Source organism: Diorhabda sublineata, chromosome 7 (genome assembly GCF_026230105.1).
Source record: "Diorhabda sublineata isolate icDioSubl1.1 chromosome 7, icDioSubl1.1, whole genome shotgun sequence".
Taxonomy (NCBI): Eukaryota; Metazoa; Arthropoda; class Insecta; order Coleoptera; family Chrysomelidae; genus Diorhabda; species Diorhabda sublineata.
The window spans coordinates 17,152,083-17,172,650 of record NC_079480.1 but is presented as its reverse complement, the minus strand read 5'-3'; the positions used below and the strand labels follow the sequence as shown (position 1 = coordinate 17,172,650).

Below are 20,568 nucleotides of genomic sequence, written 5' to 3'. Positions count from 1 at the left end.
ACTATGAAATTCGGATTAGAGAGTATCCAATGTATTGAAAATGCTTGTTCGGACTACTGAAGATTATCGAGTCTGCACTGTATTTTCGAACTAGTTTCCAAGTAATGTTGAAAACCTTCAGTTTATTGAATAATGGAAAGCAATCTCAAACATTTAAGATAAGGTGTTTGACAACTTCGCTTTTATTTGTCTTCACATTGATATTAGATACGAGGGCTGCTACTTAAGTTTTAAAATATAGCAACACTGAAGTGAATATGTCAAATCTAATATTGCACTCACTCATAATGTTTGACGTGTTTAATGGTGAACCTACTCAGAACGTCGTGCGAGTTCTATTTGAGTTGTTAACAGATACTTGAGACATTCATCTTGGTAAAAAAATGGAATTAAATTTTCGTGCGTTGATTTTTTATGACTTTCGACGTGGATTAAACCAACAGATTTTTGACGATGAAGCACCATCTCCAGTAACCTTGTTTCGCTGGTTTTTCTAATTCAATCGTGGTCGCACTTTGTGATGAATTTCGTAAAGGTCGTCCAAAATCAGCTGTTGTGCTAGAAAACATTGATGCTGTGCATGAACTTGCATACATTCAATATAGCATAAAAACTTTCCAGTCAATAAGGCTTTTTCGCGTTGGATACCGCATAAATTGATAATTGCTCAAAACAAAGCTCGTGCTGATTGGTGCAAAGAAATTCTGAAAAAAACTGCAGTACTGCAAAAGACGTCTGTAAGAACGTGATAGGCGACGGATAATAGATCAATGCATATGAAAACGAAATTTAACAACAATCGGCTGTATGGGTTTTTCAAGACGAACCAAATCCAACAAAAGTTGTTGCTCACTTCAAAGCAAATGGTCGCCTGTTTTTTCGGAAAAACTGGACATGTCGCCACTGCTCCATTAGAGCAGTGTAGAACGGTTAATGCTGAATGGTACGCCAGCATATGTTACGAAAAAATCAGGAAAACCCATCGACCACGACAATGCGAGCTCTCACACGTCAGTTCAAACAAAAACGTTTTGGAACTGTCCAAACATCAAATTGATAGGTCATCCGCCGTACAGTCCTTATTTTGCACCCAATGATTTATTCTTATTCCCGTAGATAAATTATAAATTGCGAAATCAATGTTTCTCTTCACCCGAAGAACCCGTTGATGAGTTCAAATTACATGTTTTGGAGGTACCCCAATCGGATTGGAAAAAATTGTAAATATTTGTTTTTATTTGTATCTTAGTAGCACTCCTCGTATACTGTACCAAATTGGGCTGATGTGAGAATGTCATTATTTAACTTTCTATTTCTTTTACAGAAGATTTTATGGCACACAATGCAAACGTCAACTGTTTGGCATTGGGACATAAATCCGGTAGAGTATTGGTTACTGGAGGTGATGATAAGAAAGTGAATTTATGGGCAGTAGGAAAACAAAGTTGTTTTATGAGTCTGAGCGGTCATACCACTGCAGTCGATTGTGTACAATTCAATCAATTAGAAGAACTAGTCTGTGCAGGATCAAGAGCGGGGGCTCTTAAAGTTTGGGATTTGGAGGCTGCCAAACTTGTAAGGTAATTTTCAATTCCATTTTATACTTCCATACTTCGTCTTCATCAACTACTTTCATGTCTATTCTTTCCTATATACATATAAATATTTGGAAATTTTTTTTCGTTAGGAAATGTTTAGGCGATAAATGCCAAGTGAGAAATTATTTGCTTTTATTTAGAACAACTATAACTATGATAACGTCATAAGACATAATTTTCATTTTGAAACAATTTTTTTTCGTTTTAAAAATAAGTTAAACAGTTTCAAATGACATTATTTTTTTTTAATTGAAAGAAAGGTAACACCTTGTTATTCACTATTTCTATTGGCAAAGAACCTTCCGATGGGGGTACCTGTCCACAGCGGAGTGCTCAGCAATGGACAAGCTGATCATTTGGTGAAGAAGGACAATGCAAATCTTTAAAGAACCACAACCTTTCACAGATTTCTCAAAAAGTCATCAAGTCATGATCATAAAAACAGAGGAAACTTAGAGTAAAACTCCAAGCTTGAAACTGTCGAGGATATTTCTTTCCTATTCTACTAAATGGGTTCGAAAACTTCTTTCATTAAGTATAGACGAACTAAGGAGAGTTACTTTTATGCTCACTGGATACTGTCAGATGAATTATCACTAGAAACCATCGCAGAAACTCTCGACAGCTCTTGTTGTTTCTACAAGGAAGCAGCCGAGCACCTCCTCTATGAGTGCGACGTTGTCCATCTTCAAAGGCTATTGAAACGTTTTCACTGCTAGTATGACTTTATCAATCATTTCTGAAATCCATATGGTCCGCAAGCACAGAACATTCATCTGGACCTACTAAAATGAAGCAAAGCCGGAAAAGCGTCACTGGCCCGATTATAGAAGGGCGTCAACAGTGTAAAGGTTAAAACCATTAGGCCGCAAAGCCCTCAGTCAAACCACGTTGCTCTTTGACAAGTAAATGATCTACAACAGATCAATAGGTCAAAGTGTTAAGGACTTCGATTATGTTCTATTAGATAGACTGAAGAGTTCAAAATCGTCAATATTTGAGAAGTGGTCTACGAAGAAAAAAGTTTGGGAACCTCTGCTATGGATCGGCATATTTATCTGGCACTAAGTACAATTTGCGAATAAGATTAGATAGTGATACCGATTATATTATACATCTATTATAAATTAAATTGATAATTATTTCAAAATATATGAAGATGTATTGATATCTAGTTAGCCTAGAATGGTTCCATGCATAAACAAAATATTGCGTTACCATAGCAACGAACAATAACTTATTAGAAGTGTCAGTGTAAAGTTTGACGTCATAAAAGTGAACCAGAGTTACGCAATAAATTAAAAGAAAAAAGATGTCCACCGAAATTGTGATAATCGAAAAATTGGAGTATCGAGCCATCATCAAGTACCTGAATTTAAAAGGGTTAAGAGAAAAACAGATTTACGAAGATATGCTTTAATACCCTTGGTGATCAATGTCCTTCGTATGCGACCGTGAAAAATTGGACGGCAAGCTTCAAAAGAGGTAAATTTTCCATTGAAGATGATGACCCATCGGGAAGGCCAGTTTCTGTGTCAGTCTCCGAAAATATCGATGCAGTTCATGACATGATTTTATCAAACCGTAGAATTGGGTTAAAACGGATATCTGAAGCACTGAATATTTTATACGAACGCGTTCATCATATAGTTCACGTCAATTTGGATATGAGAAAAATTGCTGCAAAATGGATCCCCAAATGTATGAATGTTCACCAAAAGCGTGCAAGGGTAGAAGCATCGCGTTCGATATATGCTCGATTTGAAAACGATATGGACTTCTTAAACCGAATTGTTGCTGTGGATGAGTCTTGGGTACATTTCTACGATCCAGAAACAAAGCAACAATCGATGGAATGGCGACACTATGGTTCTCCAAGACCTAAGAAGATTCGTGTCCAAAAATCTGTTGGAAAAGTTCTTGCTTCAGTTAAATCATGATGCTATGCAAAGTTGTTTTGTTTTTGCAGGACAACGCCCCTGCACACAAATCTCATGTCATGCAAAAACTTCCTGATTTAGGGTTTGAATTACTAGAACACCCCCCTTATTCACCAGATTTAGCTCCGTCTGACTATAATCTCTTTCCCCAAATGAAAAAATGTTAAAAAGTTCGTAAATTTTCTTCCAACTAGGAGGTAATAAAAGCTGTGGAGGTCTGGTTTGCAGAAAAAGAAGAAACATTTTTTTTGAAAGGTCTAGAGACATTGTAGGTTCGCTGTAATAAATGTATGTAAATTAAGAGGAGAATATGTTGAGTAATAAAATATTTTAACAATGAAATTTTGTTTGGTTCTATAGTAGGCTAAGAATTTTTCAATATATCCTGGTATATACATAAATTAACGTTTATTTAATTTATCTTAGTTACTTATATAGTAGATTTTATTTTTGTTTTGTACGATAATGCAGCAGATAATAAAAAATGTCACATTGTTCGAAGGGGCCGTTTGGTTTGGTACTATTCCAGAAGTCAGCGTTATTCATCGTTTTTATTGAATGACTCTCAGCAAACTTGAAATTTCTCTGCATTTATGGTGGTTCCTATTTAAAACTCGGGAGCTGTCAATGCTGCCGTGAGTGTATACCCGTTTTGTTTAAATTGCAATTGTTTAAAAAAATTATGAACAAATGGTTTTTCCGGTTAGGACAATTTTTTTTATTCAAATATGGACCATTTTAAGAAGATAAGGTCTTTCGTCATTTTTCCGTATAATGCATATTTAAAGATTTATTAATTTTCGAGAGTCGAAAAATCGACGATTTTTACTAACTTTCTATGTTAATAACTTTTGACCAACTGAACATGTTTTAAATTTTAAAAATCGTTCTAGTTCTTTGAACCTTACTCTAGAAATTGGTATAGGTACTTTGAAATTAGTGAGGGTCCGGTGTTTGGCTGTAATCGCGATTGACAATTAAGCGTTTTATCAATGTTGCAGCTCGTGGCGACAAGCCTCGATCACCGCGCACCGAACACAGGCGAATCTGTTCTGGCGCTCATTTTATGTCGTTAATTCACTACCTGCCTTAAAAAGAGATCCATTGAAATATTCTCAAATCATGGAAAAGAATATATTTTTCGATATTTTTTAGAATAATTTATCTTACTGAATAAATATTTAATGTACATTATAATTTCATATCACAGTCAGCATTACATGTCTAATGCTTTAGTATCAATTAATTTATTTTTTCACGTTATTTTTATTTTTATTATTTGACAAGAACAAAATATACAACATTTAATGCCAGCTCTAACGCAACAGCAAGATTTATCGGAAATGCAAGCTTTACGTCGACAATTTGATACGAATTAATCGATAGGGGGCAGTAATATGTGCACTCTCTTTTGAATTAATAAATCAATCACGCTGGACTTTCCAACATTGACATGTTGTTATTTAAGCAATTAATTTGATGATATCATCTGCGAAAAGTGTAAACTTGCTAACTCACTTTAACCCAAATTTACAGTAGAAAAATAAAACTTAATAAATTTGAGTTTTGCAATTTTAGGTTAAGTCGAAAAAAATATATTTGGTGTATTTTTAGATATTCTACATTATTAGTAACTAATTACATAGTAATTTTTTATTGTTAATAAGTTATAAGTGTTTTTATGACTAATTTTTTTGGGAGCAATCGTTTTATTTACCGGAATTGGCAGGTTTTTCTAAAGATTTCAAGGGTAAGTAAAATAATTTTAATTATTTAGTTTATCAGTCTATTTATTTTTTATTAACAACACTGTAACATATTTGGCAAATTATTTATGAAACTAATCAATATTTTAATCAAAAATCAAAAAATGGAACAAAAAACAACATAAATGTCTTAAATCCTCTTTCATAAAATAGTAATTAAGTTAAAAATTAGTATTACTATTCGTCTTTCACTTAATACCAATTAATTTTTTGTTATCATCACTTTATTTGTTCTAATCATATCGTAGTTAGTGCGTTAATCTTCAGGTAGGGTATTTTTAAGCATTGTAGGTCTTCGAACTTTCTCGCGGTAATTTTTGGCCTGCTATTGTATAAATTTTGTAGAGTAGTGGTAATATTTGCCACTTATCTGGGAATCTAAGTTTGTAATAAATATCACCATTTGGAGTGCAGCGAAGAGGTCTTATATCTGTTAGCTTATGATTTCCTGTAGATCCAGCAGGGTGAATGCTTTTATAAAATCGAATCTCATCAAACTTCTTAAAGAATTGGTAGTTTAGATATTTTACCTCGTATGGACGCGGTTTTTTCCTTGCAGATCTACAGATGGATATATACCCTGCATGAATATCTTAATATCTTTGTTTTTTAAGACCCTTTCTATGGTTGAATGCATAGAGTTCGCCTCCATTTGCATATGCCCGACCTCAAGGAATTTTTGCTCCATCACATCTTCATTCATAGCTGTAGTGGGTAAAGCGTTACCCAAGACAATTCCTGTTCTGGTAAGTACACCCACACTAAAAAATTACTTTCATCGGTTCAACAGATTCCTACTGGAGTTCGTCGAACGCAGGTGGCTCTGTTCTGGCGGGCATTTTCTGCCTTAAAAAAACTTTGGCATCAACATTAACAATATCATTCCATTACATAAGCTCTCTAATTACACGACCAAATAAATAACAATATGAATTATTGTAACCGAACGCATTTAAACGAAATGTAATAGTTTTCTTCATAAAATGAAGTACTGGTGTCTTATATGTATTTTTCAATAACTTTTAGTTGTTACATTACAAGTTGATTTGATATTGTATGTGAAAATTTTTACCAGCTTCGTTATTGGATTTATCACGACAAAAAATGTGAATTACCTCCTACTTCATCTATCAAGTTACATATACCTAGAGCTTTCTACGTAACATATCGTCGGCTAAGAGGGTAAAACCAGTTAAACTCACTTTAATTGTTAAATAGGCAACAAAGTGTGATACGTAGAACAGCCAAATCCATATAATTCAAATTGTGCGGCTAACTCGATGATTGACGCCATATTTTGTATTGTGTCTTCGGCGATATAACATACCCGTGTATGTTTTCAGCCGATGCAAAGATAATCATCATGAGCAAAATCAAGAGCAATCAACCACTTCAAAGCCTTTTGCAAAAGAGCGTCAAGAGTTACTGAATTTTTTGGGCTCAATACCCGTCATGGAGTCACATTACTGCCGAGCAAAAACTAAAAAAAAAATATGTGTACTTTATATAAAGTTGGAAAATTACTTGAAATAGATTACATGAGCATCAAACTAAAAAAGGAGAAGCGAGAGCAGAAAAGGAAAAGGATAAAGAAAATATTGTTTTTACAATAGACCTAAATCTCCTAAATCCAAAATAAGCAGCTCGTATTACCGAACAAAGCTCCAAATACATAACCTGACATTTATCAATTTAAAAAATAAAAACGGTGTCTGTTATTTATGGAATTAAAGTGGAGGCCTAAATTTCGAAGAATTTGCTAGTATTTGGATGGATTTAATAGAGAACAAAGTTGTACTCCAAGATGAATCTGTTCAACCGATGAAAGTCATTTTTTACAGTGGTGGGTGTACTTACCAGAACAGAAATTCAGTCTCGGGTAACGCTTTACTCACTACAACTATGAATTTAAATATCGTGATATAGCAAAAATTCCTTGAGGTCGGACATACGCAAATGAACGCAAATGCATTCGACGAGAGAGAGAGGGCCTTAAAAAACAAAGATATTCATGTACCAGCAGAGTATATATCCATCTGTAGATCTGCATCGAAAAAAAAAACGCGTCGCCAAATTGTCGACGTAAAGCTTGCATTTCCGATAAATCTTGCTGTTGCGTTAGAGCTGTTGCGTTAAAATAAAATAAACAATACTGAAGCATCGGACAACAGGATGTGCGTAGACATGTAATACTAACTTTGATATAAAATTATAATGTACATTAAATATTTATTCATTAAGATAAATTATTCTAAAAAATTTCGAAAAATATATTCTCTACCATGATTTGAGAATATTTCAATGGATCTCTTTTTAAGACAGGTAGTGAATTAACGACATAAAATGAGCGCCAGAACAGATTCGTCTGTGTTCGGTGCGCTGTGATCGAGGCTTGTCGCCACGAGCTGCAACGTTGATAAAACGCGTAATTGTCAATCTCGATTAGGGCCAAACGCCGCAAAAACCATTTGTTCATAATTTGTTTAAACAATTGTGATTTGAAAAAAACGTACCAGTTTTTCGCAAAAACGCCGGGCATATTTGGTTTCAGTGGCTCAAAATAGGTAAGAATACCACTGTTTTAACCTCAGCCCTATGATTCCACACGGCAGCATTGACCGCTCCCGGACTATGAGTTTTAACTCGGAACCACTAGAAATGCAGCGAAATTTCAAGTTTGCTGAGAGTCATTCAATACAAACGAAGAATAACACGCCGATTTCTGGAATAGTTCCAAACCAAATGGCCCCTTTGAACAATGTGACATTTTTATCATCTGCCGTATGGTCGTAGGAATGAAAAATAAATTCTACTAGATAAGCAAATAAGATAAATTAAATAAACCTTATTCACAACACAATAAAAAAACAATGTAATCATGATATATTTTGATTCCAAAAAGTTTCCTTCTTCAGCGTGATAAAATTCGAGTTTTGTTAATGTCGAATAAAGTGTTTCAGACGGAATGAGCACAAAGTTTTCAAAGCCAAAATTTTCAGTAATTATAAAGTACATCGTAGCTTCGTATCTAAATTCATGCCTAGGTATTTAGCGTTATTTACATATTGAATAATACGATTATTAAAGATTAAAGGCATTTGAACAGTGTGTATTTTTATAAACTTCACATGCACAGTTTCATTTTCATTAAGCTGTCAGTCCAATCATTAACTTAATCTAACGATTTTTGGACTATTTAATTGGCCTCTTATTCAATTTTACCAACTAAAAGATCCAAGAAGTAGCAATTTAAAAAAAAACATTTTTGAGAGAAATCGAAATATTATAAAGTTGCGTTACCTTTTCAACATATCCATCCTATAAGCGATTGAAGATATTCTTCAACTTCTCCAATTTTTCTATTATTACATATTTATCCAATTTTGTTGTATACCTTTTCCCTATCTTTCCAAAATCCCAATTCCTTCAAGAAATTTTAGAATACAAAATTAATTAACCTTATTTAATATTTTAGGACATTAAATGGTCACAAATATGCAATAAAATGTATAGATTTTCATCCTTATGGAGACTTTTTGGTCTCTGGAAGTGCCGATAGCAGTATTAAAATGTGGGATACCCGAAAAAAAGGGGTACTTTTTACTTACAACGGACATAAGGGTAGGTATACAAAAAGGTTGCTCTTGTTCATAACTTTGTTCCAAAAATTTAAATTATGTGCCAAGCTGTCATAAATTTCGGAAACAAACCGAAAAAATTCTCTACAAACCTTTGAGCTTGATCCAAATCCCGGCGAAAGTATTATAAAATTTGCTATTAATTGTTAAACTTATACTACTCAACAACCAATTCAATTTTAGATCATAACAATCAATTAATAAACAAACACATTGTCTTTGCAAATATATTCGCCAATCCTTGTAAGATAAGATAAATACCTTGTCGGAGCATTTATTGACATTGCATAGGCCCTTGACTCAGTTTGACCCAATATTCTAGATAAGATTTGAAAAAATACTTATCATACATTCCTAAAATTCAACCTTCATAGAAAAAATTACCTTAACCGTTTACCCGACAAGTTGTGACATCCTCCAAGGAAATTGTTTTTGCTTGGATCCAAATAATTTTAAATCCAACTGTGTGGGAGTTTTGAAGAAACTCATTGGAGAAATACAGTCCTGTACGGTGACATTTTTGGCATTTCTATTTTGTCATTGTTGCTGTACATTTGCTTGCATCCTTTTACTGTGTAAGATCTTTCCTTGCCCAATAAAATGATTAGCTTCATCTTTGAATTTTTTTCAAATGAAAAACTATTAACTGTCTATTAATTTCTCTTCTGTATTTCTTTTCAGTTGGCGACAAAGTAATTTTGGTTTTGTATTATAAAATACACATTTATTTTTAACAAAGAATATTTTTTAACCAATTATATATCTTCCGTATTGTTCAATGACCTTTTGCTATCTTTCTTCCAGCTTCATGATTCCGCGCTCATAAATTTTCTGATCCTTATCAGCAAAAAATTGAACCAAGTACGATTGAAGGTCATCGTTCTTTGTGAAAGTTTGACCATTCAAAGAATTCTGCAAACTTCGAAATACATGATAATCAGAGGGTGCCAGATCAGGGCTGTAAGGAGGATGTGGCATCACTTTCCAGCCAAGCTCAAATAGTTTCCCACGAGTTGCCAAAGATGTGTGAGCCCTTGCATTATCATAGTGGAACACTAAACCTTTCGGATTTGACAATTATGACCATTTTTCTTTGATTCCTTCATCCAGTTTTTTTAATTGTTGACAGAAAACATCAAAATTGATCGCTTTGTGGTTCTGGTTCATTTTTCATCACCAGTGATGATTCTTTTCAAGAAAGGATCGGTTTCATTTCGTTTAAGATGCATATCGCCATAAATAACGATTCTTTGTGATAAAAGAATTTCTTTCAGTTCGTGAGGTACAATTATAACTTTAATTTCGTCATCATCAACTTCAATAGACCGACTGGAACGTTGCTCATATTTGATTGAAAAATCTCTAGAACGGAAATTTTTATACCAATTCTGAAACTTGCGCTCTTTTAAGCAATCACCACCATAACCCGTAACTAATAGCTTATAAAAAAATCAAGCACTACTTGTATTTAAAGTTACGTCAATGTGACCAGTAACACGTGACAAAAATTATTCAAAAAATAAAGCAACGCTCTCTATCAGTAAAAAGTGAACTTTATATATGTGAACCAATGAATTTTTCTGAACTATTGTCTTTTTCTTTAAATAAAAATAGTTATAATATGTTATTGCAATTAATAAATTGAAGGTACGGTGAACAGCGTCAAATTCAGTCCCGACGGACAATGGATAGCGACGGGCGGTGAAGATTCCACGCTAAAAATTTGGGATCTACGAGTCAGTCGAGTTCTTAAAGAATTCAAAGATCACATGAATCCGTTAACGTGCGTGGAATTCCACCCCCACGAATTCCTTTTGGCCAGCGGAAGCATCGACAGATCCGTAAATTTCTTCGATTTGGAAAACTTCAATTTGGTATCGACGGAAAGTGACGTAGGAGCTGTAAGATGTTTGACCTTTAATCCCGATGGCGAATGTCTTTTTGCTGGTACGAGGGATTATTTGAAAGTGGTTGGTTGGGAGCCAAACCGTTTGTATGATTCGGTGCCCGTTTATTGGGGAAGAGTTACGGATATTTCTGTTGCTTCTAATCAGTTGGTAAGTTAATATGATAAATATTCTAAAAGTAGTTTAGGTTTAATAGGCTGAATCACAACTTTTATTTAGATATTTCTGGGAACTCATAATTGTAAATTCAACTTTTCTCGAACAATTTTTGCCCTTTGGAGCGTCACAGTATTGAGATTTTAGTTTTTTATTGTGCTTTATACATTTCTCCACTCTATCCGACCCTTTGCTACTCCATTCGTAGTATTTCCCTTTCTTCCTCCTTTCTCTGCTAGTTGTTCTAGCCAAGTTTTCTTGGGTCCTACTCAATTTCTTCTTTCCATCCAAAGTTTTTATTATTTTGATCCCCTTAATGCTTTTGCTTTTTCTGTTTTTTCTGTGATATCGTTTCTTCCCCTCCTATTGTCATACAATTCTCCTTCGTCGTCCAATTCTTCTCTTGTCATGTTTCTTTCTTTTTGAAAATTCTCTTCCATATCTGCAACTTCAATCATTTGTCGTATTGTTTTTTTTTATTTTCTCCCTCTTTATTTTCTGTGTTACTTGTTATTGTCAAGTTTTCTTTGGTCTTGTGATGTTTCCCTATCTGTGGATTTCTATTTAAAAATTTCCTTCCATATTGCCACTATATTTTCCATGTTTACTTTTATAATATTTCTCATTCTTCTTATTTCACCCCTATCCCTTCCTCGTATCGCTCTGATTTTATTCCAAAATCCTCTTTTTTTATTGTTTCCCAGTATTTTCTTTGTTATTTCAATTTCCTCCTTGACTTTATTTTTCATAGCTTTCTATGCATGTTTCTTTCTTTAATTTTCAATGTAATTCTCCATTGTTGCTTTTCTCGTTTTAATTATTGCTCTTAATTCTTGTGTTCACCGTGAGATGTTATAATTTTTTCCTTCTATCTCATTTTCCATCAAATTTCATCAGATTCTCGATACATTATTTCTGTGGACTATTTCCATGCTTCTTCTAGCCTTAGTTTTTAAAGTTGATACATTTTCTAAACAGCGTAGTGAACGATCAACACAAAATGTGTAAGATAATTGGTGGCATACCAATTCCTTCCAAGAAATAAATAACATTTACTCAATAACATTGAAAGTGTTCATTCAGCAGAAATAATTTCTTGGCGACATCTTTATTATATTTAGAGCCAGCTATGATACCAGAATCAACGTTCGTTATCAATAATTCCTCTACTTGTGTTAAGCCCATTTTTTGGCGCTTAAATTATAATATTAGAAAACCAACTAGGCAACTGAGGCCTACCACCGAAAGTTTCTAGACAATTTATTCTATTTTTTGACATTTTGCAGATTGGCGCTTCTTTTCATTTAACCAACGTTCAAGTATATGTAGTAGATTTAAAAAAATGCAAGCCTTTCAGCATATCATCAGTTCTCGATACGCAGACGGGTCCGTTTATGCCTAATCAAAGCATAAGAAAAAGTTTTTCCAAAGCTGAACGACCGCCTAGTTTGAAAAGTAGAATATTAGATGTAAAAACAATTGAAGAAAGCACATCTGGAACCGATCCCGAAGAAGAATCTACGGCAGATATTACGAACGTAAAGGATTACAACGAAATTTTCAGAGGCAGAGGATGTGAGTACTGTAATTTTTGTAAATATTACTAAGAAACTTTTTAAATTGTTTTCTATTTTAATAATTTTTGTATTTCTATCATGAAAGAGATGGTTATGAAATTCCTTGTGAAGCTACAAATATTGGCCACACAAGCCAATACCTGGAATAAAGAATAAAGAGTCATAAAAAATACCACAGATTCAACAAAACGTGAAAAAGAAAAAAAAACATCAGTTTGGTTATGCAAATACAAAAACTATTAAAACAAAACAATTTTAAAAAGAGAGAATCCAAAAGTCTTCTTGCATAAAACATAAGTCATTTATATGTTAAAACATTCGCAATTTGCCGTTGTAATTTTCACCTTAGAAGATTGATAGACTAAGTTTTCATCTGGCTATTACATGATTTCTTTCTATTTTTCTCTAATCTCCTATCTTCTTGGATGAGTGTTCAATTTAAGGAAAAGGAAAGTCAGTAGGACTCACGTCAGGTGAGTTAGAAGATTCAAGAGCCACAGAAACGTTTTTATTGGCTATCATGTCGTTTATTGAAATTGTGCGGATCTTCCTCATCTCCATGTTATTACAACCCATATGCTGGAGGCCAGATGTACAAGTTATAAGCAAAAAGGCTATTTTTTACAAGTACTTAAAAGTAGGCTTATTGATTTAACAAAAACTTCAGAGTTCTATTGACTTCTCAAAGTAAAAAAAAATCGATAATCATTAGATAGAAGAAAATAAAAAATACTACGTTGTAGGGTAAGTTTTTCTCGATAAAAAAGGTCTTCTACAGTTTTGTGTAAAAGCTAGAGTTTTGTTAGGAAAAAATTCTAGAAAGTTAGTATAGAATTAGGGCATCCGGCGCGGCAGCTGCTATGTTTCTCGGGTTGTATAACTTGTGACCATGATAATTGAAAAAATTTTCCCCAACTCTCAAATGAGTCAATTGAATATGAATCTGAGAATGAAATATCAGATTCCGATATTGACATTGATGAAGATGTAGATTCTAGATGATTTTTCTATATTTTCAATAAAATATCATATAATAAGAGGAAATTTCAATATGTATTGATTTTTTTCATATTGCTTACAATCAATTAAAAAAACTTATTTAAAAATTTTGCGGAAAATTAGAAATTTTTCAAAATTTTCAGATGTTTGGCATCTATATATGAGATATTTATAAGCTTGATTGGCTTAGAAAAACGACTTGATAATTTTAAGAATTTTTCCCGAGAAAACTATAGCTTTAAAAAAAGTGGAAGGAACCTTTCTATCGAAAAAACCTTACCCTACAACGTGGTATTTTTTTTTCTTATATCTTCATCACAGACTGCAATAATGGGAAATTCTGAAAATCAAAATGGTTCTCCATTTTTTTTACTTTGGGAAATCGATAGACCTCTGAAGTTTTTCTTAAATCAATTAGTACACTTTGAAGTGCTTTAACCTTATTCTTTTGATGAAAAATTGCCTCCATCGACTGGGCTATTAATCAAAATCTGATGTGACTGAAATTCAGATGCTACTCAATCATTCTGTTTGTCAATTGACGATCTAAATAAACAAGTTGACATTTTCATCAGTTGTTACAGTTGAGCGCCTTCCCCTACGTCGTTCATTTTCCATTAGCTCTCGTCTTTTTGAAAACACATTGAACCACTGAAGCATCTGGGTTTTTCAACAAAACATTTCCTCCTCGGGCCTGCTAAAATTTAGGAAAAGTTTCTGCTGAAATATGCTAAAGTCTTAAACAAAATCTGATGGCACAGTATCTACTATTTGAAAGTATTATGCTTCCAGTGACGTATCTATACAAATTATAGTGTCCTTTGTCGTTTGCTAGGGGAAATTCTGAAAACTCGTGTTCTGCTTTTTGACATCGAAAAATATATAGTAAGATATTGATGATCTATTGTACCAAATTCAGAAATCATGTATTCTAATGACTCTGATAAGTTTCTTGAAAAAATCGTTGCTTTTAAAGCTAAATTTCGCATTGAATCTAAATTAACTTTGTATTCCAGTACAAAGGACACCGCCTCCCGAACCAGAACCCTTCCAGGAACCGGAAAAAGACGAAACTCTGGGTAAGTTATGGAAAGACCTGGATAACTTATTTTTCTGTTTCATACAGGATTGGCTGCCTGAAACTGTTATCTTTAGGTTGAGAATTAAAAAAATATTATGTATTGATCAAATTTTCTAATAAGAAATTTTATTCAATGTTCGATTCTAATAAGGAATCAATATTAGTCAGATATTGATTCAAAAATCCTAATTATACCCACAAATACTAGGCATACATATAAAGCTTTGCAAAACTGATCTCTATAGAGTTTTCTCAAAATAAACGTGACATAATCATGAAAATGTATATTGTAAATTGTTTTGAGATGCCATTTAAAAATTCTAGAGCTATTCACCTGTTAAAAAATTTTTTCAATTGAAAATCTAATTCAGAATAAATACACAAGTTCAAATTTCGTTCTAAAAAAGCTAGAGACTTCAGAGAATTTCTGAAATATTTGTATTCCTTGTGATATTGATCAAGAGATTTTGACTTTCGAGGCGCACTTGATGAGATGCTTGATTCGTTGAATATAATTAGGTCTATTTACTTTTTCCTTGCTTCAAAATCAATTTTCGATATGTGAATTACGTTAGATAATATATAGTAAGTTTTGGATTAGTAATTAGATTTCATCAGTCCAAAGTAAAATATTCGCGAAATATATATTCTCAAGTTATAGAATCTGACCAACCCCTTCATCATCATGCCATTTAATTTTTTAAATTATGGCTAGTGCTTTGAGCTCCTACATATCCTTTTATTGAGATGTTCTTTTGCTATAGTTTTTTCTTGGTCCGGTCTTCCTTTATCAGCGTTCTCTATTCTTTTCTGTTTTTCGCATTTGACTTTCCAGTCTACTATTTCTAGGATTCTAGTATCTTCTTTTCCAGGTATTCCTTGGTTTGCTCCTGTCCCTTGACCATAGAGGTATCCATTGTGTTATCTTCCTCACTATTTCTGTAGTTTTTGTTCTCATGAAGTGTCCTGCCCAATTTAGTCTTTGTGCTTTCACATATCGTAGTAAATTTTCTCCTCCCAGCTCTTCTATTTCTTTATTTTTCTTCAATCTTCTCTCTGCATCTCGTATAATATGTAGTATGAGTATAGTTCTCAGTATTTTTCTCTCGATTACCTTACCAAAGACTGAAGGTAAACTATGTCTCTGAAGACGATAACTTGGCTATCGAAAGAGGTGGGAAAGAATGGGAACCTTGTTATAAAACAAGTCCGCTTGTGCTTGTGTACACAAAAAATATAAATTCTAATGCCTAAAAACTACGAATGAACTTGAAAAAGGCATAAAAAAACTAATTCTAACATTACAGCAAGCTACTCTAAATATACTTATTGAAATTAAACAATTGATAAAAGACAAACGTACAACTAAAGAAGGAAATAGCAACAAATTCACAGTCCAGTTGTCAAAATAGAATGCAAATGATCAACCAATATACTGAGAAGAAAAATATCACAATTTCAAACTGTTTCATTCCACGACTGTGTTACATTTTTCAACCGATTTAACAATTCTGTATGGCATTCAATTACAGCTACAAATAAACCACTAAAAGTAAACCCCCCTTTTGAAAACAATCGCTCACTCCAGGACCCTTCCCGTAGAGCAATAAAGAGAAGGCTGGTTTACTTCCAGAACACCTTGATAAAGTTTTTACACCTAATGATCACCAAGAAATAATGGAATACCTAACTCGCTATAGAATTGACAGATCCGATCACTTCTAAGCAAATTAAAGAAGAAATAACCTGTTTAAATGACAAAAAATAGCCAGAACCTAATAAAGTAAGCGCAAAAATGCTGAAAGAACTCTCATAATGATAAACTACTCATTTAATGGTGTATTTACTCTTCAGTCATGACCTAAACAACTAAAAGTACCTGACAATATAGCAGTGCCCAAGCCAGGTAAAACCCCAAATCATGTAATTTTTTACCGACCCATTAGTATTTGGTCGATTATATCGAAAATTCTTAGAAAAACCCTGATATACAGAATGAGTCCCATTTCAAATGTAATTTCGCAATACCAATTTGGTTTCCACTATTCACACTCCACAGATCAACAGATCCCTCGAAGAAAAAATGTTGCACATCAGTTTTTCTTTTCAAAACAAAACATTACCTTCAATTAATAAAGCCGACAGTTCAGAACCGGAATTAATGGTGAAGCTTCAGGCACATTCCTGGTGAAGTCTGTGATGTCCCAGGGCAGCATTCCGGGGCCATTATTATATTTACTATATACATCAGACAGCAAGCTGAATAAACTGAAGCCTAGGGCGACAAGTTGTGTTACACAGTTTTTTATTTCGATTTAAAAAATTCAAATAAAAATACATACACTACTACGCCGCGCGTCTTTGCCGACTTTTAGAATTCTCCAATACATCTAGGCAGCACCGGATCCAGGGCGGAGACACGTTCGTAACAATATTAAATAAATATTGAATAGTTTTAAGACATATCTCCCTTACTTTAAAATTAGCTCATGACTGAAATTTTCATTGCTTAAAATAATTTCTTTTGATCTTTACGTCAAAATAATCAAGGATCTCATATGAAACATTAGTTCTCAAATTATCAAGTTGAAATTTTATAGAATATTGAATAAATGTGAGCTAATTTTAGAGGTCAATAGGGGCGGCAAAAGATGAATGGAGTACAGGGGGCAAATCTTTAAATCCACCAATGTCAGACAGAAAATACTGTAAACGAGAACATTTTCGGATGATAATCATTCTATCCAGTCACGAAGATTCAGGAACTGAGACAGCTTACCACCAACAGGACTTAATTTTCTTAGACGATTAACCGAGGAAGTGGAAAATAAAAATAAATGAGAATAAATCTGTACAAATAACATATTCAGTTTGAGAAAGAACCTTAATGTCTATCAGTCATTATAAATAATTTTGAAATACCAGAAACACATTCAGTCCGTTATCTTGGAATACACTTGGATCCAAAGCAAAACTGGAAAGATCATATTGTCAAAAAGAGGAAAAAATTAACTATAGACAATTTTATTTATAAGTCTGTGATAAAACCCATATGGACTTGTGGCAATGGGATTGTGTCAGTAAATCAAATATTGCTATCTTCCAGAGGTTCCAATCCAAAATACTTCGTGCGATGTTGAATTCCCCTTGGTATGTATCAAATGATACTTTCCATCCAGCATAGCAAGAACTATCAGGATTGACTTGAGGGACATTAGAATTCTTCAATACAACCATTACTGAAACCACAAAGAGAAATATCACTTCCTATATATCTTAAATGAAATATTGAGGTCCCACTAGAAAAAACCTTATAGTGACATTGATGAATTTGGAGATACTGAGTTCTGTGCCAGTCAATAAGCTTATAAAATATTATTTATTTTGATTTTTGTACAAATAAAAACATACTTTTTATATTGTAACATAGAAAATTAAAATTGTTCTTTAGACTTTTATATTGCTTTGGAACACTCATAGGATTTTATTATAATTTTATTCTGTGTGGTAATTGTTAAAATAGTGGCACATAAAAAGGAACTTCTAAAAATTGTAGATATTAAAAAGTAAATTCCTTAACAAAATTTAGCTATTTATCTCTTGGTAATTTAGACCAAAGCTAGAATATCGAGACGTTGGTGATATTCATATTGAATACACAGTTTACTACCGCTATGCTACACCAACATTCACAACTACCCTGTCTTGATAATCGACTAGGACACATCTTAAGTAACACAGATGAAGTTGCGCCGGTCAGCTAGTCTCTGATAAATGACAGGATCAATAAAGTTGTGTGAGAAAAGTAATGAGACTGATTTTTCATTTACCACAGCTTTTATTTATTCGAACAACAATGTTATTACCTTCAAAGTAGTCCTCTTGGGAAGCTATACATCTACGAAATGGTTATTCTCATTTTTGGTAGCAATCTTCAACTATTATGGCTTTTAACTGTTCTTCATGGGCGTTTGAATGTACTTCGGAGTCTAGAGTCTAATGGTCCAGCGCAGACCAGTACACACATTGCCAGTGTTATTTTTAACACTTCATATATATTTTTTTTAATTTCAAATTAATTGAATGTTTTTTTTTCAGAACCACAAATTTTGGGAAACATTATAACAGAAAGTTTAGAAGCTCTCTCATTAGATAATGATATCAACAATTATAAAAATTCTAACATGCAACTAACTGTCAATCATTACTCTAGATCCAAGTCAAATTTAGATCAGGTGAGTATTTCATTTACATAAAATTTAATTTCTTACTATGAATAGGATTGTTTCCTTCGAATTTGTTGCTAGTAATCACTATGTTGTATTGAGTTACTTTTTATTAATATATAGTGCCATTAAAAAGTCCCCCGTGTCCTATTATATATAAATTAGTGGAATTTGAAAAGTTCTAAGCTACACCTCTTTTCAAATGTATCGAAACAATCTATTAATTTTACTAATCTTTTGTTTATTTATATTGAATAGAATTTGAATAGTAATTACAGATTGAAGGATTTACTTCAAAAATTGCTTGAAAGAAACACCATTTACTTCCAGTAAAATATCTGATTTTCAATCCCTTGTTATATTTTCTAAATATATAATATAATCATACATTCTGTAACAAGACGTTCTAAACCATCAATATTTCAATGTTTTTCTTATTTCCTAATTTTCTGTTACTCCGCGGTGAGGTAAATTTATACACACCATCTTTTACTTACTTAATTTATTAAAACGCTTACACTAATCTTAACTAACTTATACAGTAATTAACCTATCACTACTTATATGATTTAATATTTTCTACTTTATTTAAATTTTCTATTTCGTTACGTTCACTATTTTAATTATAAACTAAACTGTAGAAACTTGACAAAGTAGTTTTTGTACCCAAAACGAATTATTGAAAAATTTTAGAAAATGAACAAAGACGCATAAATAAAAAGACCTTCCTAGAAAGTAGTTCTAAAAAAGTAATATAAACAACTCGCCATTGTAATGAAAACAAGTATTTAATGCCTTATGAAAGACAGAACCGGCTTCGCGGTCCAAGTCGTGGACGAGATCGTAACGATATTATCAGGTTCAGTAGCCTAAATCTTCAATTTAAGATACTGTGGCTAATAAAAATCGAACTCGATAATACTTTGAACTTCATCATCTAATCCAAATACTGTCTCACTCCTATTGGATTATTATTTTCAAATCACAGAATTCATCAAGACCTCAGCAGTTAAATTGGTATTAGAGAAAACAGATCCAACAATATCGTTTCCCGGGATGCCTACCCAAAAATTCACAATTCAAAAATGTGAGAATTTGGGCAACTCCAATACCTCATATTCTGTGAATTCACATTTATATTGAAAATAACAAATAACTAACTAACAAATAAATTATTTTGTCAAAGTATGGCTGTTGATTAATATTTGTCTATATTTTCAAAAAATGTGCCAAACACAAAAAAGAGATTGTATTTTTTTCAATACATTTGAAAAGAGGGGTAGCTTGCCATAAAGTTCCATCAAAATTTATTATCCACATAAGGTCGTTTTGTGGGTTCCGTCCATTTCTGTTGACGAGGGCTTTCCATTTCCATCTCTTTTTGGCTATTTCCGTAGCCTCTTTAATATTGAATGTATTTGCTGCAGTTACTTCTCAATAGCTTTGCTCCATGTTCGTAGAGGTCTGCGTCTTTTTCTTTTGCCTGTTGTATTATAATTTAATGCTTGTCTGATTATGTTTGTTACTGGTTTCCGTAGTATCTATTTGTTTTTGTAGGTATGTATGTGGATATTGAGGTGTCATATATGCGACCCAAGGGATCTATTGTGTCCCCCTTTCTTGCTGCAATACTGTGGATTCCAGTGTTTACAACTGATCTGCTAATCCCACTCTCTTTAG

General features: G+C 33.0%; 1 protein-coding gene across 1 annotated transcript in view; it reads left to right on the top strand.

Moving 5' to 3' along the window:
- The window catches only part of LOC130446599 (katanin p80 WD40 repeat-containing subunit B1), a 64,871-nt gene that overhangs the window by 14,946 nt on the left and 29,357 nt on the right, over positions 1-20,568 (top strand). Inside the window, exons 2-7 of the mRNA XM_056782961.1 lie at positions 1,325-1,580; positions 8,780-8,925; positions 10,590-10,999; positions 12,292-12,580; positions 14,598-14,660; positions 18,761-18,897. Coding sequence (XP_056638939.1) covers positions 1,325-1,580; positions 8,780-8,925; positions 10,590-10,999; positions 12,292-12,580; positions 14,598-14,660; positions 18,761-18,897 — 1,301 coding nt within the window. The remainder of the gene's footprint in view (positions 1-1,324; positions 1,581-8,779; positions 8,926-10,589; positions 11,000-12,291; positions 12,581-14,597; positions 14,661-18,760; positions 18,898-20,568) is intronic.